Source organism: Rana temporaria, chromosome 3 (genome assembly GCF_905171775.1).
Source record: "Rana temporaria chromosome 3, aRanTem1.1, whole genome shotgun sequence".
Taxonomy (NCBI): Eukaryota; Metazoa; Chordata; class Amphibia; order Anura; family Ranidae; genus Rana; species Rana temporaria.
Genome location: NC_053491.1, coordinates 315,898,102 through 315,924,987, shown reverse-complemented (window position 1 = coordinate 315,924,987; position 26,886 = coordinate 315,898,102). Strand labels below are relative to the sequence as shown.

General features: G+C 44.1%; 1 protein-coding gene across 2 annotated transcripts in view; it reads left to right on the top strand.

The window, feature by feature from the left end:
* Positions 1 to 26,886, top strand: part of DIAPH1 (diaphanous related formin 1) — a 423,627-nt gene that overhangs the window by 101,812 nt on the left and 294,929 nt on the right. For both annotated transcript variants that reach the window (XM_040344879.1, XM_040344880.1), the window contains exons 5-9: positions 3,510 to 3,640; positions 6,506 to 6,583; positions 9,703 to 9,766; positions 16,210 to 16,349; positions 26,721 to 26,829. In XM_040344879.1, coding sequence (XP_040200813.1) covers positions 3,510 to 3,640; positions 6,506 to 6,583; positions 9,703 to 9,766; positions 16,210 to 16,349; positions 26,721 to 26,829 — 522 coding nt within the window. The remainder of the gene's footprint in view (positions 1 to 3,509; positions 3,641 to 6,505; positions 6,584 to 9,702; positions 9,767 to 16,209; positions 16,350 to 26,720; positions 26,830 to 26,886) is intronic.

Below are 26,886 nucleotides of genomic sequence, written 5' to 3'. Positions count from 1 at the left end.
GATATCTCCAAAGGTTCGCCAGAGCCTCAATTGGTGGTTGTTCCCCCAAATTCTGACAAAAGGAAAATCCTTCACTCAGGTTACCTGGAAAGTGGTAAGCACAGACACCAGCCTACTTGGCTGGGGGGCAGTTCTAGAAGAAGCATCTGCCATGGGGAAGTGGTCCGGGGCCGAAAAGCTCCTATCCATCAACATTCTGGAGATTCTGGCAATTCATCTGGCCCTCAAAGTTTGGTCTTACAGACTGCAGAGTTGGTCTGTTCAGATTCAGTCCGACAATGCTACAGCCGTGGCCTATTTCAATCACCAAGGAGAAGTCTGGATGCTCAAAAAGAGGTGAATCACAGAAAGGCATATTCGTCGCCTGTCTATCTTCATTCCAGGGGTAGAGTATTGGCAGGCAGATTTTTTAAGCCGCCAGTAGCCGAGTCCAGGAGAATGGACAGCTGGACAGCTTTGTGTCAAGAACAAGAGATCCCTGTGCCCAACGGTCAGATGCCCTGACAATCTTATGGGATCATTATTCTCTTATTTATGTGTTCCCTCCAATTCTGCTTTCCACCCACGATTCCTCCAGAGAGTCAAGAGGGAAGGACAGTCTGATTTTGGTTGCCCCGGCTTGGCCCAGGAGACCCTGGTACGCAGAAATCATAAGGATGGCAGTAGGAAGACCTTGGGTTCTCCCACTACACTCAGACCTACTGTCGCAGGGTCCAATATTACATCCTCCCTTACAAAGTCTAAATTTGACAGTTTGGCTGTTGAGGCCCACATTCTGAGGAAACGTGGCCTCTCAGGGCCAGTACTATACACTCTGGTTAATGCTAGGAAGCCGGCCTCCAGGCTCATCTACTACAGAATCTGGAAGGCATATGTTTCCTGGTGTGAACCTAGAAGATGGCATCCTAGGGTGTATGCCATTAAAGCGGAGTTCCAACCACAATTAGCATTTTTTAAATGTATGTCCTTTCATCCTGCGTTTTTATAATATAGATCCGGTCACTTAACATTTTACAATCCGCCACCGATCCGCATAGATATTCAAAAAAGATAGTTTGTAAAACTATGTCTACACCTTTGTCATTTTGCTTGTGGGCATTGTGAAGCCCACAAGCACTTCCTGGAAGTCTTGGATGGGGAGTGATAATTGGACAGCGCACTGCATCCTGGGAAATGATGGCACACATTTCCCAGGAGCATTAGAAGGAGATGTCAGAATCCTAGGTGCTTTCAAAGGCAGATCTTGTGGGACCGCATAGCAACAGGCATTTCCAGATTAGTAAAAAAAAAATTTTTTTTTTTTTTTTTTTTACTTTTTTAGGTCTAATGAGCACAATAATGAAAAATAAATTTTGGGATGGAAACTCCACTTTAATAGGATTCTTGACTTTCTTCAATTGGGCTTAAATATGAAGTTGGCTTTGAGCACTATAAATCTTGGCCGTGTCGGTGTTCTTTCAAAAACTGTTTGCCTCTCATTCCCTAGTCAGGGTCTTTGTTCAGGGAGCACTGCGTTTGGATCCGCCTGTTAAGTCTCCCGTGTGCCCATGGGATATGAATTTGGTATTCTTTGTTTTACAGAAACTACCTTTTGAACCTTTACACCAGGTTTATCTAAGTCTTTTGACAAACAAACAGTTTTTTCTTGTAGCCACATCCTCGGCAAGCAGGGTATCGTAATTGGCAGCTCTTTCGTGTAAATAACCGTATATGATTATTCATGATGACAGGGTGGTGCTACGTCTTCACCAAACTTTCTTACCTAAGGTGATTTCAGGATTCCATCTGAATCAAGATATTTTGCTACCGTCTTTTTTTTTTTTTTCCCTAGATCCGCAGCCTGCGGAGGAAGAGAGTCTACACTCTCTCTAGATGTTGTAAGAGCGGTAAAGGTTTATCTGCAAGCTACGGCTCAGATAAGGAGGGACCAGGCAGCGTCAAAATCCACTATTGCAAGTTGGATTTGACAAGTCATTATTCAGTTTAGAAAAGACGATCCCTCCTTTTTAGGTGAAAGCGTACTCGACTAGAGCAGTTGGAGCTTCATGGACAGTGCATCACCAGGCCTCCATGGCTCAGATCTGTAAGGCTGCTACTTGGTCTTCAGTCCATACATTTACTAAATTCTACCAAGTAGATGTGAGATATTATGTAGATGCCGCCTTCAAGCGTAGTGTGCTGCAGGCAGCAGTATAGATCCTCTGGCCTGATGGTGGTCTTATTCTGATCTGTGTCTCCCTCCCCTCAATTTTAGCATTGCTATGGGACATCCCATTAAGTAATTAAGGCTCTGTGTCCCATGATGTATGATCAAGAAAATGGGATTTTTTATTACAGCTTACCTGTAAAATCCTTTTCTTGGGAATACATCACGGGACACAGAGATCCTGCCCCTCTTTGGAGTTGACGTGGAAGACTTATTGCTTTGCTACAAAACTGAGGTACTCTCCATTTGGGAGAGGTTATATAGGGGAGGAACTCCATTTTAATTGGGTTTGCCAGTGTCCAATCGCCTGTGGTGACTACATAACCCATTAAGTAATTAAGGCTCTGTGTCCTGTGATGTATTCCCAAGAAAAGGATTTTACAGGTAAGCTGTATTAAAACATCCTATTTTAATATCAGTTTACACTCCACTTTTTGTTTTTTGTAATGGGCCCATGTGTTTGATGCCATAATGTGTTAGGGTGTACCACATGTTAGCAGATTATGACAGACTTGTCTGTGAAACAAAGCCCTCCAGTGTTGAGCTGTCACTGTTCCTGGTGCTTCCATCTCCGCCAGGTCTTCCTTCCAGGTTTGTGCTCTCTGGCCATTTGAATAACTGGACTATGACCTCACTCCCATGCATGTGCAACAGATTCACCACTCCAAAAATACTTTCTGCAATCACGGCACAAGCCGTGTGCAGAAAATGCACAGTGAACTGCACATGTGTGAGTGATATCATTGATCAGAGCCAACACCCAAATCTCCTAAATGGCACTAATTTCAAAGGTTTCAAAGTTACTTACAAGTTAGACATTTTCTAAGCTTTATCATAGGGCAAAGTTCTGAACATGGATTGAATACCGCTTTAACATTCCTGACATTCCAAAGTTATTTCTATTGTATAGAAAATATCAGTGTATTCATTAAGGCAAATAGCATTGTATAAATTCCAGGAAAATAAAGATCTAACAGTTCACTGTAGATTGAGGATAACTGCTAATCTTGGCTTTTTTAAACCATTGATCTGTCTCGAATCTCTAATTTGTTTAAATAGCCTGAATACTATCAATTCCTCTCTGCCAACTACATCAGAACTCTCCCTCGTTTCCGAACCTCTGAAACTTTCCACTAACCAGTTAACACATAGGCTTTCTTGCTTTTAGAATATAGTAGTTGGGAATAATGTCTTTAATATGTGGATTGCAAATGTAAAACCTATAAAGGATGTCTGATCTTACATCTTTTCTGTACACTAATGCAGACTCTAATACATCGTGTTTCTGTGTCCTATAACACAGGGAATGAATAAGAAGGAAAGCACCAGGTCAGCACAAATGTATATACAAGAATTGAAATCTGGACTTAATGATGCAAATCTTCTGGCTTGTTTGGAATCTCTGAGAGTGTCCCTCAATAACAACCCTGTCAGGTAAGCAGTGGTGGAATAAGTGAATTAAATTTCTTAAATTTCCCAAATTAACATGCATCATCACATGCAAGAAAGATTTGCCATCAAGTTAAATGTTTTTTATATTAGATCAGGTTGGACTCAAACACAGACCGCCTCCAGAATTTGTGCCATCAACCTCAGTCATAGCAATGTTCACGATGTCTAAATAAACAGCTTAATGCTCAAAACGGTGAAGCAGCTCATCTCTGTAAAGGAAAGTGAGAACCTTGCAATAGAACAAATATAATTTTTATTGGTTTCAAGTAGGGTTGTCCCGATACCACTTTTTTAGGACTGAGTACAAGTACCGATACTTTTTTTTATGTACTCGCCGATACCGAATACCGATACTTTTTTTTAAATGTGTCCCCGTACAGCAGCCATGTCCCCCGTACAGCAGCCATTGTCCCCCGTACAGCAGCCATGGTCCCCAGTACAGCAGCCATGGTCCCCCGTACAGCAGCCATTGTCCCCCGTACAGCAGCCATTGTCCCCCGTACAGCAGCCATTGTCCCCCGTACAGCAGCCATTGTCCCCCGTACAGCAGCCATTGTCCCCCGTACAGCAGCCATTGTCCCCCGTACAGCAGCCATTGTCCCCCGTACCTACTGTTATAACCGCGGCGTACGAGTACTCCCGCTAATACTCGGTATCGGTCCCGATACCGATACTGGTATCGGTATCGGGACAACCCTAGTTTCAAGTGGTTGTAAACCTTTGCATATATACCCAGTGAATTGACTGGCCTCTAGTGATGCACAGATGCACAGTGATGCACAGATGAAACAAATTGTCCTCCAGTCGTCTCTTCTATACAACCATTTAAAAGTGCAGAATTTTATAAAGCTGAGTTGTGAAAAAAAAGGGGGCAGAGAGCTGAAATTACACTCTGCAGAGCTCAGCGAGGAGAGCTCTAAGAGCTGATTGGAGGGAAGGGACACCCCCCCCCCTTCACACAGGAACATAGCTGTCAATCAGCTGGAGCTCCATCCCTCACCTTTTTTGTTCCTGGTGTCAGGAAAACTTGTCAGTAAGAGTTTTATGCTGATGGCAGATGAACAAAGCAGCAGACAAAAGTGACACTTAATGTTCACCATTGAGACAAGTGCACACTATAAAGGGATATACTTTGTTCATATTTCATGTCTGAGGTTCACACCCGCTTTAAATTGAATATTTAAGAGTACACTCTGTAAAAACGTAACTCCTTTTAAAAACCCAGTTTCATGTTTTCGAAGACCCTTGTCCCCCCTCCCTTTTCCTTCACCTATCGGTGTCCTAAAACCAAAAAAGGACCCATGCTGAATGACAGATTGGGACATTTGTTTGGGGTATTTACTGCCTTGCTGAAATAAGCAATACAAATTTACCTAAACTAATTAAAAAAATAAATAGTTTGGGGTGCTTTTTTATGTTTATGCATTCTTAGACTACAGACTTAAAGGGTCACTAAAGGATTTTTTTTTTTTAGCTAAATAGCTTCCTTTACCTTACTGCAGTCCTGGTTTTCATGTTTCATTGTATCAACTGCCATTCCACTATTCATTCTCGAACTGTAGAAATGAGGTTAGGTAAAGTTGGATCCAGGTTATAAAGTTACATTACATTACATAACAATAATAGTTGTGGTGTACTCTCTTGGGCAGGACTTTTCATGGCTAAAATGTTAGTTACTTTACTGTTGGTTCAATCAAGCAGCAAAAAGCTGATCCCAAATGCTCACAAAATTAATAGTCCAGTTTTTCTAGGGAGTTTTGTATTTAAGATCTTGTCACCTGCATTACCACTTCTGACAATTATCCATTTCTGCTGCTGAACTCTTCAACTATTTTTTTACTTTACATGCAATAAAGCCGACCATACATGGATCTAATTCCGAACCAATTTTCTTTTGGATATCGGAAATGTACGTTTTGTGATCCGATGGTATCACCATTGATATCAAGATTCGACCAGCCAAGCCTTCAATTTCACCTCTTGTTGCTACTGAAAATAATTTTTGTGGCTTTTCTTTCTGGTAGTTTTTCCTTTCTTGTTCTCATGCACATTTCTTTTTCAATGATATTTCTTGCACGATTCTCCCATCATCGGTTTAGAAAGCAATTTGTTTTTCATACCTAGTCAAACTAGTTGACCGCACAAAGATCAGCTGTTGCTGTGGCCCACCAATGTGAAAATTTGAATGAAAATTCCTAGGATTTTTAAAAGAATTATTTCGGAATTCGTCTCATGTATGGCTTTAGTCCCAGGGGTTGATTTACTAAAACTGGAGAGTGCAAAATCTTGTGCAGCTGTGTATGGTAGCCAGTCGGCTTCTAACTTCAGCTTTTTCAATTTAGCTTTGACAAATACAATACTGAAGGCTGATTGGTTTCTTTGCACAGCTGCACAAGATTTTGCACTCTTCAGTTTCAGTGAATGAACCCCAGTCCAAAGTTTCTGTTTTGTGATGACAGGGTATTGGTGTGACTGCCTGGCAGGGTAGTATTTGTAGAATGAGACATGTCGGCCTTCATTTTTATTTTTTGTCAGAAAAGTTTATTTTAAGTATTTCACAAATACACTAGAATTTAAAGTTCAATGCTAGCAGTTTGAGGTTCTGCAGATAAAATGCTAAACTAAAACTCTCTCAAAATAAGAAGTTAAAACAGATTTTTTTTTTTTTTTTTTATAATTTCTAGTAATCACTTTCCTCGTAATCTCATATGTATATATATTTTCCAGTATTGTCATATTCATTTTGAGAAGGCACTCGCCATTTAGGCCTGCCTCTTACCCAATATTGTGAAATGTTAAGTTAATATTTCAGATTTATCCAGTTATATTTTATATTTTTTGTTATAGCTGGGTACAGAATTTTGGTGCAGAAGGTCTTTCCTGTCTATTAGAGATCCTCCGGAGGCTGCAAGAAGATAAGTCACTGTAAGTATGGACATTTGGATGGCTTTAATGCTCTCCATTGTATAAATATCATGAGTTGTTGGTTATCAAACTACTAATCCACTCAGACACTGTGGTATAACTAGCTAATCTGGTTTATTGGGAAGGTGGGGCTTCATTTCCCAGCTTGATTGTTCTTGTATATCAGACAGCCAGGCTGATATTTAATGGTGCAATTACTGCATCTATCTTTTTATGGTTAATATGATCTCCAAAATTGTCCCCTTGCTTCAATATTGTCTGAACCACTGTCTAAAAATCAGATGTTCTGCCTTCGCTCTGATTTCAGTTGCTGATTCCTTGTTCTGAATACGTGACTTAAACAAATGTGGCAGAGAAAGCTAGGCAGTAACATTATCAGAAGGATTTGAGCAATTGCAGTCTGTTTTTCATTGTGAAGTGTTTCCTTAACCCTTTCACGCCGACGGAACGCATATATGTGTCCTCGGCTTTCAGGGGTTATACCGGGATGATGCCTGCAGCCGCAGGCATCATCCCAGTACCGTTGTTTAGAGCCGGCGTTAGGCTTTCCAAACATAACAACCGATGCGGCTAAAAGCCGCTCGGTTGTTATGCCGGAGGAGCGGGAGGGGACATCCCCCCCCTCCCGCCGCCTCTCGCCGCTCTGACCGGGCCTCCCGTCCCACCAGGAGACCCGATCCACGATCCGGCGCCTCCAGCGTCTCGGCGCGCTCTGAAACAAAGCCGTAAACGGCTTTGATTCAGTGTCCGCATTGAAACCACGGAAGCGGCGTCATGACGTCACTTCCGGGTTTCTCAGATGCCAATGGCGCCGGATTTAAAAAAGTACACAGTATTCAGAATCGCCGTTTTCGGCGATCTGAATACTTTGAAGTGCAAAGGAGGGCTCGGAGGTCTTTTAGACCCCCGATCCCTCCATAAAGAGTACCTGTCACCACCTATTGCTGTCACAAGGGATGTTTACATTCCTTGTGACAGCAATAAAAGTGATCAAAATGTAAAAAAAAAAAAAAAAAAATTTAATATTAGAAAAAATAAATAAATAAATAAGAAAACAAAAAAAATATTTTTTAAAGCGCCCCCCTCCCCGCGAGCTTGCGCAGCAAAGAAAGCGCATACGGAAGTCGCGCCCGCATATGAAAACGGTGTTCAAATAACACATGTGAGGTATCGCCGCGATCGTAAGAGCGAGAGCAATAATTATAGCACTAGGCCTACTCTGTAACTCTAACCTGGTAACCGTAAAAAAAGTTTAAAGCATCGCCTATGGAGATTTTTAGTTACCGTAGTTTGTCGCCATTCCACGAGTGCGTGCAATTATAAAGCGTGTCATGCTTGGTATCTATTTACTCGGCATAACATCATCTTTCACATTATGCAAAAAAATTGGGCTAATTTTACTTTTTCATTTTTTTAAAATTCATGAAAGTTAATTTTTCCCAAAAAGTTGTGTTTAAAACACCGCCGCACAAATACCGTATGACATAAAATATTGCAACAATCGCCATTTTATTCTCTAGATTCTCTGCTAAAAATATATATATAATGTTTGGGGGTTCTAAGTAATTTTCTAGCCAAAAATATGGATTTTAACTTGTAAACACCAAATATCATACATAGGCATAGGCATGAAAGGGTTAATCACATGCCAACCGCTGCACGCAGATATACGTCAGCAGAAGGGCACGCAAAAGGAGATATTATATATATATATATATATATATATATATATATATATATATATATATATATATATATATATATATATATATATATATATATATACACACGCGCAACCCACACATGGCTCCCCAAATCATCACTCTGTAAACCTCACACTGGCCCTTATACAACTTAAATTCTATGCCTCTCCACTCTTCCTCCAGACTCAGAGACTTGATTTCCAAACGAAATGCAACATTTTCCATAGTCCGTTATGATTTGGGGAGCTATGTTGGTGTGTTTTATCAGGGCCAGAGTCGGTGCAGCCCTCTACCACTGCCAAAAGTACCAATACCTGGTTTAATGTTCCTGGTATCGGTGTGCTTGATTGACCAGCAAACTCACCTGACCTAAACCCCATAGAGAATCTGTGGGGTATTGTCAAGAGGCGCTGAAAGCCACTATTAAAGAAACCTGGGCTTCCATAACACCACCAGCAGTGCCACAGGCTGATTGCATTCATTGATCTAAGTATTGCGTGCATACTATACTGTACATGGACATACTTTTCAGTAAGCCAACATTTCTGTATTAAAAATCCTTTTTTTTTTGTGGCCTTGTGTAGTAACACATCTATATAAAATGAATTTTTCCTTTTTTTGAATTTAAAGTGGCGGTTCACCCTCCAAAAAATTTCTGACATCACACAGAGTCGCCCCATCCTACCGACAGAATGCCGTTTTTTTTTTTTGCACATACCTCCTTAATCCCGATTTTCACCTCACAGCAATCCCGCGGGAGTGGGCGTTCCCAAGCACTGCCTGTGATTGATTGACAGGCTTCCGAACGGCGCATACTGCGCGTTACAGGTTGCCGAAAAAACCCAAACGTCGGTGCGGCTCTATACGGCGCCTGCGCACCGACGTTCGGGTTCTGTCGGCAACCTGTGACGCGCAGTATGCGCCGTTCGGAAGCCTGTCAATCACAGGCAGTGCTTGGGAACGCTCACTCCCGCGGGATTGGCGTGAGGTGAAAATCAGGATTAAGAGGTATGTGCCGAGAAAAAAAAAAAAAAACACTGGCATTCTGTCGGTAGGATGGCGCGACTCCGTGTGATGTCAGAATTTGTGAACCTCCACTTTAATTACTGAAATAAAGTGACTGTTTAATATTAAATTTTTTTGAGATGCACCTGTGTGTGTGTGTGTGTGTGTGTGTGTGTGTGTGTGTATATATAGCAGAATTGATGGACCACTTCACTTCACCTTTTTAACTGCAGTCACTCTTCTGTGTTTCTATGTTTTCTTTATGTAGCGTGTTAATTACTGAATGCTAACCAAATATCTTAAATTTACTTAGCAGCCAGAAGAGTAGACGCTAAACACAAATTGGCCATTTAATTTTGTTATGTGTTTCCTATTAAAATCAGAATTAATTTCTTTATTCTTTTATTATAGATCTCGTGACTCTAAAAGTGAGCATGAAATCATCAGATGTTTAAAGGCTTTTATGAACAATAATGTAAGTATACTTAATGGCATCCTAAATTACATGTAGGGCTCTTACATGGGTCATATGAGCCTATTCAGCCTAACTGTAGCCATATTTTCTCAACCCTGGCAGCCCATGTGAAATGTACAGCTTGTCATTAACATAAATGGCTATGTACTCAGATTACAATAGCATGGCTGTATACAGTGCTGTGCAAAAGTTTTAGGCAAGTGTAAAACAATTTAAGAATGCTTTCAGAAATGGAAGTGTTCATTTACTTTCGATTTTGTTAATTGATAAAGAAAAAACAGAAGAGAAATCCAAATCAAATCAATATTTGGTGTGGCCAGCCTTTGCCTTTGACACATACATTTTTTTCAATATAAGGGAAAGGAAAGTGGATCCAGATGGAAGGTACCCTTTTCTGTACCTAGGCAAATATATACTGCCCAAATAAGAACTCAATATTATATTTAAGGCAGACCATAGGAAAACTGATGGAATTTAAAGGCGGTAAAGTAATTGTGGCAGGAGGTTTTAACTTGGCTATGGACCCATATCTTGATATATCGTCCGGTGTAGGGAGAAAGGAGGAATATCAACTGAAGATAATCAGAAAAACACTATTATTAAAGTCAACTGATAGACATATGAAGAGTTCAACATTCTAGAGAAAGATTATACATTTTTTTCCACCATACACGGGAGATACTCAAGATTGGATTATTGGTGTAAAACAGACTGAAGGTAATAGGTAAAACATCTATAGAGACAAAAACATCAGATCATGCACACATAACAGTAAAAATAAAGATGGGGAAGAACAAAATAAAGTAAATACCTGGAGATTAAATGATGCATTAATACAGGATTCTGAGATCGAAAGAAAAATAAAGAAAGAAATGGAACAATACTTTATAATAAATAGACATAGGATGTTTCTGAAGCTGCGATATGGGAAGTTCATGAGGCTTACATGAGGGGTATCCTGATAGCCATAGGGTCTAAAAAAAAAAGAGCGCAGGATCAAATAAACCATTTAAAAAAAAACAATATAAATTGGAACAAAAACATAAGAAGGGAAAGGAAAATGAGACACAACACCTAATAGAAAGATGAATTGAATAGTTTAATGGAACAGGAAATGAGACAAACCTTTAATAAAGTAACTAAAAAAAGATATCAATGGGAGAATGAACCAGGGAAATACTTGGCAAGAGTACTGAAAGAAAAAAAATCTAAACATTTTATAGGAAAAATAAAAAATAATTCAGGGAATTTAGTACTGCATTAAACATCAGAGATTGCAGTAGTTCAAAAGTTATATAAAGCATTATACTCAAGAGCAGAAAAGGAAAAAAATAAAAGACTTGGAAAGAAAGCAAAAGATGCAAATGTATCTAAAAGAATCTAAATTACCTAAATTTAGAAGAAAATTTGTTAGATCTGAAAAGACCCACAACTCAATAAGAAATTAGCTTGTCACTAAAAGGTGTGGAGATAGGAAGGAGCCCAGGGCCAAATGGCTTCTCAGCCATTTATTATAAAAAAATTTAAGCACTCCTAGCTCCAAAACTATGCTCATATTGGAATTCATTCGAATAGGAGAACATGATGAGAAGATATGGCGCAATGCTCCAGCCATAGACCAATATCATTACTGAATGAAGATATAAAGTTACCGTATTTATCGCGGTATAACGCGCTACCGCGTAGACCGCACACCCCTAAAGTGGCCCCCAATCCTGTGGGAAAAAAGTTTTTTTTGTACTTACAGTTTTGGTGTCTTGCGCGGCGTCTATCGGCGGCCTCGTCGGGTCCGGCGTCCGTCTGCGGCTTCGGGTGTCCTCTTCGTCGGGTCCGGAGTCCGTCTGCGGGCTTCGGGTGTCCTCTTCTTTGGGTCCGGTCCAGTCTGCGGCGTCCTCGCGTCCTCCCCGCTCGTTTCCCGCGCCGAGTTTTGAATACTGCGCCGACATATACAGAGCGCAGTACACTCGTGTATTGTCGGGCAGGCTCGTCAACACTCGCGCTCACGTCCTGTACGTCCAGGACGTGATCGCGGAAGGAGCCGAGACTGGCCGACTATACCCGAGTGTACTGCGCTTGGTATATGTCGGCGCAGTATTCAAAACTCGGCGAGGGTATCTGCGTATACCGCGCACCCACGATTTTGCCCTGATTTTCAGGGCAAAAAAGTGCGCGGTATACGCCGATAAATACGGTATATGCTAAAGTCCTAGCTAATAGACTGAAGGTTTTCATGTTGAAATGGCTACATATGGATCAGGTTGGATTCATCCCTGGGTGGGAAGGAAGAGATAATGGGATGAAATCTGCATTGCTTTTACAAAAAATTAATAAGGATAGACCCCCAGGACTATTTCGGTCAATAGATGCTCAAAAAGCATTTGATGAAGTAGACTGGGGGTTCTTGTCAGCGACATTGGAGGAGTTTGGGATTGGTCCAAGAATGATCCAGTGGATCAAAGTGTTGTATAAACAAGCAGCAGTAAGGGTGAACAGGACCCTGTCCTGCCCCTTTGATCTGAGCAACGAGACTGGACGCCCCCTTTCTCCTTTTAACATTGGAGCCTTTACTTGCAACTATTAAAAATAACTTGTATATAAAAGGAGTGAAAATAGGAGATGATGAATATAAGATGGCAACATACATGGGCGATATCATGTTTTATGTCTCTAATCTGAGAACAACGTTGCCTAATCTAATGACAACACTGAAAAATTACAGAGTTATCAAATTTTTAAATTACCCTGTCAAAGTCAGAAATCCTGAATATCAATATAGATGAGACTCGGGTGATCACAGATCTGAGTAAGGGGGGCGATCCAGGCCCCTTACCAGGTGATCAGCTGTCAGCCAATGACGGCGGATCGCGTGATGTAAACAAAAGCTCGGTAATCGCTTTTTTTTTCTCCTCACACTGACAGCCCTGGCTTATGTGAAGAGACATCAGTCCGGAAGAGGAAGGGGGCAATTCTGCCTCATCTGTGCCATTTGCCAGTGCCACCTATCAATGCCCACCAGTGGTGCCTCATCAGTGCCACCTAGCAGTGCTGCCTATCAGTGTAACCTACCAGTGCTGATCAGTACCCATCACTGCTGACCACCAGTGCCACCTATTAGTGGCACTTCTGTGCCCACCAGTGCCACCTACAATGCCCACCCTTGCCGCTTTATCGGTGCCCATCAGTGCAGTCCATCGGTGCCCATCAGTGCAGCCTCATCAACGTACATCAATGAAGGAGAAAAATTACATGTTTACAAAATATAAAAATAAAAATCCGTCTTTTTTAATTTGTTTAACAAAAAATAAAAACCGCAGAGATGATCGAATACCACCAAAAGAAAGCTCTATTTGTGGGGAAAAAAATTATAAAAATGTAATTTGGGTACAGTGTTGTATGATCGGGCAATTGTCATTCAAAGAGTGAGAGCGCTGAAAGCTGAAATTTGGTCTGGGCAGGACCCCCTCCTGCCCAGACCATATACAGTGCCCAGTAAGTTAAGTAAAGAGAAAACATATGGAGGTGTAGCTGTCCCAGATTTTAAAAGATATTATTAAGCAATTTTATTGAGGCAAAATATTCATTGGACATTTCATTTTAGAGAAAAGGGTTGGGTTAAAATGTGAAAATGGGTTGAGTGGGGCACGTTTAGAAAAAGAATGATAGGGTTGTATTACCCAAATTATCTTATCCAAAGATACAAGTACACTTGCAACACTGTTAGCGAATGGGATTTGATGCACAGGCAAAGGAAATTGTATTATTATTCACCATTAATACCACTTACAGCAGTGGTCTCAAAGTACCGGCCCGCGGGCCATTTGCGGCCCGCGGACCAGTTATAAATGGCCCTCAGGCAGGGTGGAAGTGAGGGGAGCAAAAAAAAAAAAAAATTTTTTTTTTTTTATTTTTTTTTAGCTGGTGCCATCTGGTGGTGAGCCGTTGGTATTACAAGTTATTACCACCAGATGTGAGCTGGCGCCATCTGGTGGTGGCCGTTGGTATTACAAGTTAAGCATTACAAGTTAAACAGCAATTCTAATGTCATTTTACACTATTTTCACTGCCATCTTCTTCCCTCTAATTAGAACCCCCAAACATTATATATATTTTTTATCCTAACACCCTAGAGAATAAAATAGCGATCGTTGCAATACTTTCTGTTACGCCGTATTTGCGCAGCGGTCTTACAAGCGCACTTTTTTGGGAAAAAATTACACTTTTTTTAATTAAAAAATAAGACAACAGTAAAGTTATCCCCATTTTTTTTTAATATTATGAAAGATAATGTTACGCCGAGTAAATTCATACCCAACATGTCACGCTTCAAAATTGCATCCGCTCGTGGAATGGCGACAAACTTTTTTACCCTTCAAAATCTTCATAGGCGACGTTTAAAAAAATCTACATGTCGCATGTTTTGAGTTACAGAGGAGGTCTAGGGCTAGAATTATTGCTCTCACTCTACCAATCGCGGCGATACCTCACATGTGTGGTTTGAACACTGTTTACATATGCGGGCGCTGCTCACGTATGTGTTCGCTTCTGCGTGCAAGCTCGTCGGGACGGGGCACGTTTTCTGGCTCCTAACTTTTTAGCTGGCTCCTAGATTCCAAGCAAATTTGTCAAACCCTGACTTACACCAGTGCTGGTGGTAATAATGCGCTCACTGACACCAGTGCTGGGGGTTAATAATGTGTTCGCTGACACCAGTACTGTTGTTTTTGAAGTTTGAAAGTTTGCATGCGGCCCCCCATGGCATATGAAAACTTGTCTTGTGGCCCTCAGGTAATTTGAGTTTGAGACCCCTGACTTACAGGAACAAATTATTTCCCACCAGGGAAAGAAATATTATTTGTAGTATGTATTGGGAAGAAAAAAAATGTGCAATTAAAAGATATGAAATAATAGGTAATTTGCACAATACAGGAATTAAGTCACTAGAGGCATATTTTTTTATGATAAATGAGTTAAGATCTAAACAACGAACACACTTTATAGAGACACTACCTCGACCAATAAGGTCAAGTGAAAGTTTAGCCATTAGAAAAAATACTTTGCTCACACATTGCCCCGAAGCACTGCATTTCCCAGATTTATTAAAATATCAGCAGAATGGTGGAGCCTGTAATCCCGCTTTTCTTGGGAAGATGGGAAGCGAAGGTCAGTGTAAAATAGAGTGAACAAGAAAAAGAGCTTTTCTTAATTAAGGAAAATATTTTGTTGTGAATAAATGTATAAATATTTTGTTTAATGTGAAAAATTAAAAAATCTATTATTTTAGGTACACTTGCACACCGAGGTACACCTACGAAAGAGGACACATGAACTATACAAACTGTGGTGTCACTACTTTAGACAGTGACAAATCTGACTGATTTTCTGTGCAAAATATGTTGACACTGCAGTTGTACAGTATGTTTTATGTGCCCTTAAATGAAAAAAATACTACCAAAAGAAAGCTCTATTTGTGCAAACAAAATGATAAAAATGCCATTTGGGTACAGTGTAGCATGACCGCGCAACTGTCATTGAAAATGCGAAAGCGCTGAAAATTGATCTGGGAAGGAAGGGGGCGAAAGTGCCCAGTATTGATGTGGTTAAATAACAGTTACACTGTATTTAATTGTTAGTGGTAACAGTGATTCATGCATCAAATGCATCGTTGTTCTGTAAGCAAGGCAGAGATTTTACCCTCATGTTCTTATGCTACCAGTGAACTATAAATCGCCATCACCACTGGCTGCTAAAATACATTTAAACTAGTTTCTAAACAAGTGTAGCGCAGCAGAGCATACATAGCACAATTAAAAGTAGATGGCAAAGTTTTCGGTTTCAAAATTGGAACATTCGTTTTGCCAATGCATTTCTGCGCACAGAACCATAATGCAGGAACATTTGGGGGTATATACATACTGTTAAGGTTCAAGTCACTAAGCAGACAGAGCTACACTATGAGATTGTTTTATCCCATCATTCTTGCATCAATTCAGTTATCATATGCATTACTTGGATGTGCAATAGTTAATTTTTACATGACAGTTTAACTATTGAAAGCCTTCTGCTTTATCCCTAATTCATTCATTTTTTTTTGCCCACCTGGAGCCGATATCTTTTGTGTAATTCTGAATAGAACACACTTTATCACACTCCATAATAATTGCTAGTCAGAAGGTAGCATGTTTTCAAGAACAAAATCCATTTGATCTTTGCAAACTGTGTTTTGTATAAATTACCACAACAAGTCTGTAATATAACATGATTAAGGTAAAGTCAATGAATCTTGCAGTAAAATCTTTTGGGGAATGGAAAAAATACAACAGTACAATTTAGAAAATCCCACATTTTTATAAAGTACTGTATGCTTGAAGTGAATTGACCCATTGCTTTATTGTACTGTATAGTCCCTTTAGCATTTAACAAGTTTGTCTCATCCCCATTTATAGTTTGGAATAAAAACAGTGTTGGAGACAGAGGATGGAATCTTGCTTCTGGCAAAAGCCGTGGACCCTGTAGTCCCTGCTATGATGGTTGATGCTTTGAAACTGCTGTCTGCTTTGTGCATTCTTCCCCAGCCTGAAGACATGTAAGCTTATGATTCAGAATTCATTTTTGCATTTCCCTTTTTTAACACTAGATGGTGCCTTAGGACAGCTTGTTGCCTTTTTCTCCTGGACTTCTTCCAGGCAGTGCCAGCTGCTTTCATTTCATGCAGCAGGGTCAATATTATCCAAGTGGCTTGGTTATTTAAATAAGCAATACAACAGAAATGTTGACTTCAAAATTACACCCAGTTTTACTGGGTGTAATGACTGCATTAAGTTAGGGTTTAAGTGTTTGAGGTACCTTGCTCCACTTAAATATTTTTTGTTTTTGTTTTAAATAAAATATAAAGTCAACTAAAACTGAAGTCACAGTAAAACAAGCTGCTCCCCAATTGTGTAGGTAAAACCCTATACTATGATAGGTATAAATGTAGCGCTACATTTATATCTCTCACTTTTATCACATTGTTGTGTAGCAGCTCACTAGTCTAGACAAGCGCAATATTTTTATATTTTTTTCACAAAACCTATACTATGAGTCATATATGCATAACGGGGCACTAAGAGACAGCCTCTAATCCTATGCTGTAAACCAGATACCAATACAGTGCAAAATTTATATGCTGTGAAATAAAATAAAATACAAATTTCATAGGCTGTGGGACAAAATAAAGTGTAAAATTCATATGCTACAAAGCAATTTAAAATAAAGTGCAAAGTGCTAAATTTCAATCCATTAAAAATTGTGGCAGTAAATGAAAGTCCTTATCAATGCAGTTCATAAAATCTTCTAGATCGCTGGAACGGTTCTTCAATATGGTATGTTAAACACCATTACCAACTTAATGCCTGTTTACCCAAGAGTGTTCAATTAGATGTACTCTCACCAGATGGTTGCGACCACTTTTAATTAAAGCTGATCTTTACACTTTTTTGACCCTCTTTTTAGTTAAAGGGTGCCTGGCCATCTGGTGAGTGTTCATTTAATTGAGCACAGTTTTTTTTTCCTGTTTTAGACTATACTTTTTGTACCAGCATAATAAAATGCCAGTAAAATGAATTGCCTTTTCTGAAACCCTGTTTTCGGTAGCATGGCCTATGCTGTCCTTGGACTAGGTGTAGTTCCTAACAAATTTTTGCACATGGAAATTAGGCTTCATTCAGACAAATGCAGAGCAGTTCTGCTATCTTAATACAACACCCTCTAGTGGTGGGCATAAGTACCTTGTTCACAGCAATGCAGGATATTTACAAAAAAAGGGTCAGGCCAGCCTATTGGAAACTGAAATAAAATGCATTATTCATATTGTAAGTGTAGTTACTGTTTAACCACTAGAGGCCTGCGCTATAGTCAAATGGCGGCTACAGTGCGGACCTGCAAATCTGGGAGAACGTCAATAGACGTCCTCCCCTTTGCACACGCAACACACGCTGTGATCACGAGTCACTAAGACTCGGTGGGTCACAGATCTGTGTAAAAGGCCGGCCCCTTACCACGTGATCAGCTGTCGGCCAATGACAGCTGAGAACATGATGTAAACAAAGGATCGGTAATTGTAAAAAGCTGATCGCTGGCTTGTTTACAAGGGACATCGGTCCCGAAGAGGAAGGAGGCACATCTGCCTCCTCTGTGCCCAAAAATACCGCCTGCCAGTGCCACCTATCAGTGCCCACAGTGCCACCTATCAATGCCCACCTGTGATGCCAATCGGTACCTAGTAATGCTGCCCATCACTGCCACTCATCAGTGCCCGCTATCAGTGCCACTTCTCAGTGCCCACCAATGCTACCTATCAACGCCCTTTTAGTCCACCTCTCAGTGCCGCCTTATTGGTGCCCACCAGTGCCGCCTTATTGGTGCCCACCAGTGCCACCCACCAGTGCAGCCCATCAATACAGCCTCATCAGCGTACATCAATGAAATAGAAAAATTACCCGTTTGCAAAATTTTATTAAAAAAAATCTAAAAATATATATATTTCTCTTCCGTTCATGGACGGACACAGCAGCCTTTGACCTTGGGGTTATATCTGCTTCCTTCAGGAGAGTTTAGGCAGAAGAAAAGCACTTTAAGTGTTAACACTTTCCTCAGTGCAGCTCCTCCCAGGGGGCGTGGCCCCCCGGGTATAACCCACACCCTGCTCTAGCAGCCTCAGTTTTTCTCTGCCTAATGACAGGAGAGGACAGGCACTCTGGAGTCCTGTACTCTGGAGATTTTTTTTCTTGTGATTTTTTTCGCTTTTTTATTATTTTGTTTCTGCATTTTTGAATCCTGTGATTCTTCTATCAACAGCCGACTGGGTGACAGGCTGGTTCTTGACTCTTGTAGTCCCCCCATGTTCGGCCATCGAGCGTGTGCCGGCCCTCAGCTCTGGGTCATCCACAACAGGCCCCTTCGCTCCAGGGGTGGCCGGGGAACATCTTGTTCTAGGGCACACATATGACCGGCCTTTATGGCTTTGTCACAGTGTGTCTGGCCGACAGCCATGCTGCTTTATGCGGACGTTGGTTCTGTCTGGGATACCTCCAATTGGTGGTCGCAGGACGGGTAAGTAGTGGCCCCTTGCTCAGGTAAGGTGCTATGGCTGAAAATTTCCCCTGCGAGGTCGATTCAGGGTTTGCCCTGCTTTCCTCTCTCCCTTAATTCCTCTCCCTCCTTTCCAATTTGGGTAGCGGCTGTTAGGGGGGGCTTTCAGGGGTCTCTTTATTTCACCGGGGCCTGTGTGTAGCGGGGGCTGTGTGTGTGTTCACTGCAGGGGGCTGTGTGTGTATGTACTGCGCTGTAATGCTGTGTCACTTTGGGCTTTTTAAATGTGCAACGGCCACCATTTTGCCGTAGTCGCGCTTTATATGGCTCGGCGGCCATTTTCCTGTGGTCCTATGGCGTTTTTTGCTATACAGCGGCCATCTTGGCTTTCGTTTTGCCTCGTGTGGCCGTTTTAGCGCTCAGGAAGACCGCGAATCTCTCTGAGGGAACAGACAGCAGTGCGGCCGGCTTCTCAGCACGCTTCAGACTCCCCTCAGCTCGCGCTGCACCGGGCGGGGTGGTGAGTTCCCTGGGGGCCCCTCTACTCTGTAATGGCCGGGAGGCGACCGTGGGTGGTTTCTGCTTTGCAGTGGGGTGACACAGTGGTGGGGCACTATGGAGCCTGAGCCAGGTACTTCTTCCCCCACACATGCCTGAGTTAACCCTTGATGCCCCTCCCCCTGCCACATCTGTTGAGGCAATGTCGGCTGCCCTGGAGGTTTTTTCTCACCAGGTTTGAAGCAACTGGTGCCCGGATGGGGGGTAAAAAGCACCCCCTCCCTGAGCTTGCTTCTGGGGATGCCTCTGACACAGAACCATGCCCGGCTATTGCCCCTGCCTCTGGTTCTGTAGTGTCAGAGGATGCGGGCTTGACCCACGCGGACAGTGAGGATGGCTCTGTTTCAGGGTCAACTACCGACAAGGAATTTGTTGGAGCTCTTTTTTTTCTGCTGTGCGTGTAACTCAGAGAGGTTTTGGCGGAGGCACCAGATGTGCCGGTCCCTTTTGGGTTCCGCCGCGCACTACAAATGTGTTCCTTGTGTTCCTTATTTGGACAATTTATTGTACAAGGAATGGGATACGCCGCAGAAAGTTTTTGCTTTGAGGTGGACTTTGTGAAAGACTCGGTCTCTCCTCCTTCTGTGGACCCTTCCGTGTCCAGATTGAGCAAAGCCACCACGTTACGTGGAAGGGGCTCCTGCCTTTAAGGACCCTGCTGATAGAGTGGAGGCGGTGGCCCGCTCCCTATTCACTGTAGTGGGTTTGGCGGTGTAACTGTCACCACCGTTTACGCCCTTCCATCAACTACGACAGCTCATCTGACACACAGACAAACCAGCAGGCCTCCCATTTCCCCAGAATCAAGACTCTCAGCAGCTCTGTACTTGTTTCAAATGAAGACAATTTTAATGGTTTCTTCTCAGCTTATATACAGTACAAGGCATTAAAGGAGCAATCAACTCCCCACCCCCTAATCACACACTAAAGCTTCAATCACATTCTTTGAGCTAATTACTAAACATTCCTTCATTAATGATGTCCTATCTCATGTAATACATGAATTATGATTCACTTGCCACCCCACGCCCAAAGGGCACAGGGTGGACTCAGACCCAAGAGTTATCAGTGACGCTGACACAGGAGTATCCCCCATCCTCACAAAGTCTCTGGGTGTCCCGGGTCATTCCGTTACAGACGGTGAGGCCGATTTTGACTGGGACTCTAGTGTCACAGACTCTGACTGAAAGGGCGAAGCTCCTGCTGCAGGAGCTGGAGGCACAGGATGCTTCCGAGACCTGTAAGGACCTGGCTGAATGGTTGGTTCAGGGTCTGATGTTCGTCTGTGAGTCGGTTCTGGATACGCTCCCCTTGCTTTCCAGGACCTCTGCCTATGTGGTGGTATTGCGCCGCCTTGTGTGGCTGAAATGCTGGTCTCAAAAAAAGGCCTTGGTGGATTTACCCTTTATGGGTGAGCGGCTTTTTGGGTCATCCCTGGATGACATCATTAAGGATGCCACGGGTGGTAAGAGCACGCTGCTTCCACAGTCTGGGAAGGGCAAGGAGCCTCGCCGTAAGCAAGGGCACTCCTTTTCTACCCCTAAGCTTTTTTTTCGTGCGCCCATCACGGCGGGTAAAAATCGGCAAGGCGCTGAGGCACTGCTGCGGGGCAGAGGCACGCCTGGTACCGCAAGCCTAACAAGCCTGCGGACAAACCTGCTTTTGCATGTAGGTCTGCCCCCGCCCGTGTCTCGGGTGGGGGGCCGACTTTGCGAATTCACGGCTTGGTGGAGGTTTCTCCTTTCCGACCGTTGGGTTTGCGACGTAGTTTCCTCGGGGTACAAGATAGTTTCTCTCTTGTCCACCAAACTGATTCTTTCCTTCCAACCTCCAGCTTCTTCCGGAACGCCGGCTGGCTCTGGCGGGGGGCTGTCCAGGATCTTCTGGTCAGGGGAGTGATTGTGCCAGTTCCCTCACAAGAACGGTTTCAGGGGTTTTACTCCAATCTGTTTGTGGTCCCCAAAAAGGAAGGGGTCCGTCCAATCCTGGACCTCAAGGCCCTCATTTGTTTTGTCAAGGTACAAAAATTCAGGATGGAGTCGATTCGCTCGGTGATAGCGGCACTCCATCAGGGGGACTTCATAGCATCCTTGGATATCATGGACGCGTATCTGCATGTTCCCATTTGCACAAAGCACCAGACATTCTGCGCTTTCCAGTTGGGGAGGACCGCTTTCAATTTGTGACCCTCCCGTTCGGCCTGGCATCGGCACTACGTTTTATTTTTTACCAAGGTGCTCGCCCCGATCCTGGCCCTGCTAAGGCAGCGAGGAATCGCTATCGTGGGTTATCTGGACAACCTTCTCCTGAGAGCTTCCTCAGGCTCAGGGTTAGAGGAGGACGTGTCTATCACGTGTCAGACTCTCCAAGAGTTCGGCTGGCTTCTGAATATCCAGAAGTCAGTGTTAGTTCCGTCCCAGAGACTGGAATACCTGGGGCTAGTCCTGGATTGTGTGGAAGCGCGGGTTTTCCTCCCGACGGAGAAACTGAAGTCCCTGCGATCTGCTGTGCAGCAGTTGTCGGCCCAGAAGTGGTCGTCTCTTCGATTTTGCATGCAAGTTCTGGGTCTGATGGTGGCCTCTTTCGAGGCAGTCCCACATGCCCAATTCCACACCAGGGAGCTACAGAGGGAAATACTGTCTCGTTGGGACAAGCTCCCGTCGTCTCTGGATTCCCAGATTCGGTTGACCCATCTGGTCAAGTCTTCCCTGGTGTGGTGGCTGACATCTCCGGTGCTTCGGACCGGGAAGTCATTTCTACCGTGCCGCTGGACAGGGGTCACGACAGATGCCAGCCTCTCCGGTTGGGGTCAATATTCTGGAGCTCCGAGCGATCAAGCTGTGCCTTGCCAGGTGGTTCCTGGATCTGCAGGACCGACCGGTCAGGACCGATCCGACAAGGCCACGGCCATGGCGTACGTCAACCATCAGGGGGGCACACAGAGTTCAGCTGCGGCGACGAAGGTCGCGCACATCCTTTGGTGGGCCGAAAGGTCTGTTCCGGTTCTGTCGGCCGTGTACATTCCGGGGGTTTCAGAATTGGCAGGTCGACTACCTGAGTCGCCAAAAGCTGGACCAAGGAGAATGGTCACTTCACCCGGAGGTGTTCCACAGCCTGTGCCAAAAGTGGGGCATTTCAGACGTGGACCTTCTAGCGTCCCGTCTATCGGAAGGTGGCACGGTTCGTGGCCAGGTCGAAGGACCCGTGGGCAGACGCGTCGGATGCGTTGGTTGCGCCTTGGGATCACCATCGCCTAATTTACGCCTTCCCTGCCCTGAAGCTTCTTTCTCGCCTGCTGCACAGAGTGGAAGCCGTAGGGATTCCGACAATCCTGTTCGCTCCAGGCTGGCCGCACCGCTTCTGGTACGCGGACCTGGTGCGTGTGGTGGCAGACGCCCCCTGGCGTCTACCCCTGAGTGAAGATCTTCTGTCGCTGCGTCCGATCTTCCATCTTGTTTTACAGTCGCTGGCTTTAACGGAGTGGCAGTTGTGAGCCAGGTGTTGTAGGACCGGGGCCTGTCAGGCTCGGTGGTTTCTACCATGCTGTGTTCACGGAAGTCTACTTCACGTAGGATTTCCCATCGTACTTGGAAGACCTGCGTCTCTATGTGTGAAGAGATGAAACGGCACCCCCGTACGTACGGGGTGTCCCAGATTTTGCTGTTTTTACAGCGGGGAGTGGATCAGGCTCTCGCCTTGAGTGGGATTATGAGTCAGATTTCAGCTCTGGCTGTTTACTTTCAGCGACCATTGCCAGCGCACCCCTTGGTGCGCTCGTTTGTGCAGGGGGTCCGGCATGTGGCCCCTCCTGTGCGCCCTCCACTGCTCCCATGGGACTTGGATTTGGTCCTCTGTGCTTCAAGATGCTCCCTTTTGAGGACGTTCGGAAGATCCCTTTGTTGACTCTTGTCACAAAAGGTGTTTTTTTCTGGTTGTTATTACATAGATCAGACGGGTGTCTGAACTGGCGGCCTTGTCCCGCAAGGCTCCCTACTTAGTCATCCATGAGGATGAGATGGAGCTGCGACCGCAGCCTTCTTTTCTCCCAAAGGTCGTTTCGGCCTTTCACATTTAATGAGGACATCCTTATGTCCTCAGCCGAAGAACCCGAAGGAGACCACTTTACATTCCCTGGATGTGGTTTTGGGCTCTTCGTGTGTGTTTATCTGCTACGGCTCCGTTCCGGAAGTTGGACTCACTGTTTGTGTCAGTGTCGGGTCCTGAAAAGAGTCTGGCGGGCTCGTCGGCCACCATTTCTAGGTGGATCCGTCAGGTTGTGCTTCAGGCCTTTGCCCTAAAGGGGCGGGCGCCTCCCTTTCAGGTTACGGCGCATTCGACCAGGGCGATCGGTGCCTCTTGGGCTTTCCGACATCAAGCCTCTGTGTTACAGGTGTGTAAGGCAGCGTCCTGGTCGTCGGTCCATGCTTTTCAAAGTCTTCTGATGCCTCCTTCGGCCGCAAGGTGTTACAGGCGGCAGTTTAAGGTTGGAGTTCCTCCATTGAGTAACTCCGGTTTTTTGTTTGGGGTGTAAGCTTGATTACTGTGGTGTTTTTTTTCCACCCCTCGAAATTTTTTGACACTGCTTGGGGACATCCCTAAGGTCAAAGGCTGCTGTGTCCGTCCATGAACGGAAGAGAAAATAGGATTTTTGTACTCACCGTAATATCCATTTCTCTGAGTTCATGGACGGACACAGCACCCACCCCTCCTTTGTTTGTACTGCTTGTTACAAACTGAGGCTGCTAGAGCAAGGTGTGGGTTATACTCGGGGGGGGCCACGCCCCCTGGGAGGAGCTGCACTGAGGAAAGTGTTGCTTTTTTTCTGCCTAAACTCTCCTGAAGGAAGCGGATATAACCCTAAGGTCAAAGGCTGCTGTGTCCGTCCATGAACTCAGAGAAATGGATTTTACGGTGAGTACAAAAATCCTATTTTTTTTTTTTTAAAACAAAATCTGTTTAAAAAAATAATTAACAAAAAAGAAAAAACGCAGAGGTGATCAACTACCCCCCCAAAAAAGCTCTATTTGTGGGGAAGGAGGGGGTTTAAGTGCCCAGTAAGCAAGTGGTTAAAGTTGGTGAAATCTGTGATGTGGTTTCCAAGCACAACCCCCCCCCCCCCCTAAGAAAAATTCACATGTAGAAGGAAAGATCGATCCAATTCTACGGATTAGTGCTACTGCTCATGAGCTTTCAATATTCTCTGATAAAAAGGCATGGCCACAGGCTTCAGTAGGCATGCTTGGTAAAATGACATTACTTTTACAAAAATAAATATGCCTCTGTATTCTGCTCTCCTTGTTGAAATTTAAAATACAAGTTTAGACCTCAGAATCAAAGAAAAGCATGTACAGTAGGTGACCGTGCTATTGTCAATCTCTCTCCGTCGCGGGAGCCAGCGCGGCGAGATGGGAAAAAAGCCGTCATAGAAGCGACAGGGATCCGACTTGGATTCCCGCCAATTCTAGCCACAGCGTTTGGTATGAAGCATGAGGGGGAACTCCACGCCAAATTTTTAATTAAAAAACGGCATGGGTTCCCCCCCCAGGGGCATACCAGGCCCTTAGGTCTGGTATGGGTTGTAAGGATAACCCCCCCTACGCTGAAAAAACGGAGTGGGGGTCCCCCTACAATCCATACCAGACCCGTATCCAAAGCACGCCGGCTGGTCAGGAAAGGAGTGGGGACGAGCGATCCCCCCACCCCGAGCCGTACCAGGCCGCATGCCCTCAACATGGGGGGGGGGAGGTTGGGTGCTCTGGGGCAGGGGGGCACCCTGTCCCCATGTTGATAAGGACAGGGCCTCTTCCCGACAACCCTGGCCAACGGTATGGTCGGGGTATGCGGGCGGGGGGCTTATCGGAATCCGGGAGCCCCCCTATACATTCCAATAGTGGAAAACTGGCAGGCATGCTATCTCGGACATCGGCGTTGGACCAAGGGGAGTGATCCCTTCACCCGGACGTATTTCATCAGATTCCTCTCGGGTGAGGCACCCCCGAGGTGGATCTGTTGGTGTCCCGGCTCAGCAGAAAGGTACCAACGTTTGTGGCACGGTCACGGGTTCCTCTGGCAGATGCCACCGATGTTCTGGTGGCCCAGTGGGGCCAGTATCGGCTGATCTAGGCTTTACCTCCTTGCAAGCTTTTGCAGAGGCTTTTTTTTAGGGTTGAGGCCGAGGGAATTCCGGTCATTCTCGTAGCCCTGAACTGGCCTCACCAGTCTTGGTACGCTGACGTGGCCTCTGACATCTCTTGGAGACTGCCTCTCAGGGAAGATCTCCTGTCCCCAGGGCCGAGCTTCCATCCTGCTTTACAGTCGCTGGCTTTGATGGCCTGGCTGTTTAAAGCCAGGTGCTGAAGCATAGAGGTTTGCCTGGGTCGGTGGTTCTGACATTGCTGAAGGCTAGGAAGTCTACTGCTCTGAAGATTTACTTCATATGTGGAAGATATGTATGAGTCGATAGAAGGTCTCCCCCGGTCTTTTTCGGTGGCTCGGATTTTGACCTTCTTTCAATAAGTTATCGAACAGAAATTGGCCTTGAGTACCATCAAGGGCCAGGTGCTGGCCTTGGTGGTCTTCTTTTAGCGTCCCCTGGCCACACACTCCCTGGTACATACTTGTATTCAAGGGGTTTGACATCCGACTCCACCGGTGCAGTCTCCTCTGCTGCTGTGGGATCTGAACTTGGTGCTTTCGTTTCTCTTGAAGCCTCCCTTTGCAAATATTCGGGCGATTCCCCTGCTTACGCTGTCCCAAAAGTCTGCCTTTTTGGTGGCTATCACCTCTGCTTGCAGGGTGTCAGAACTGGTGGTGTTATCTTGTCATACCCCCTACTTGGTGGGCCACAAAGATAAGGTGATTCTTTAACCATGTCCATCGTTTCTTCCTAAAGTAGTCTCTGATATACAAGTAGCGCCATGTCACAAATGAGTATAAAAGAGAGGCGCCTCTAAGTGTAGCAATATGGTTAGATTTAATGAAGGTACAACATTTTAGCAAATCATATGGTTGATGATTAAAATGGGCACATCTAAGAATGCAATTTATCTGGGGTAAAGCTGTCCACAGAAAATATGATTTCCTCCTACTCCATTTTTACTATATTTTTTTTCTTTCTGATCATCTCCTGGAAGCTTTACTAATTTACCAATGCACATTTTTAAACCAGCTTATGCTAAATAATTTTCAAAAAATTTAGCTTGTTTAGTATTACTTTAAAATATACTAGCTGCTCTGTTCTCATTTCTCTTTGAACTTTTAATACTGTGGCTCTTGTCGACTGTTTTTACTTTATTTTTCTGATAATGATTGCTTGCTCTGCTTTTAGGCATGAACGTGTCCTTGAAGCACTCACAGAGAGAGCAGAGGCGGATGAGATGGAACGATTTAAACCTCTTCTGGAGGGGCTTAAAAGCGGAACACCTGTAGCACTCAAGGTATTATTGCCTCTTGCTTTTTGGTTTTATCTTCATTGCTTAATACCACACTTGAAA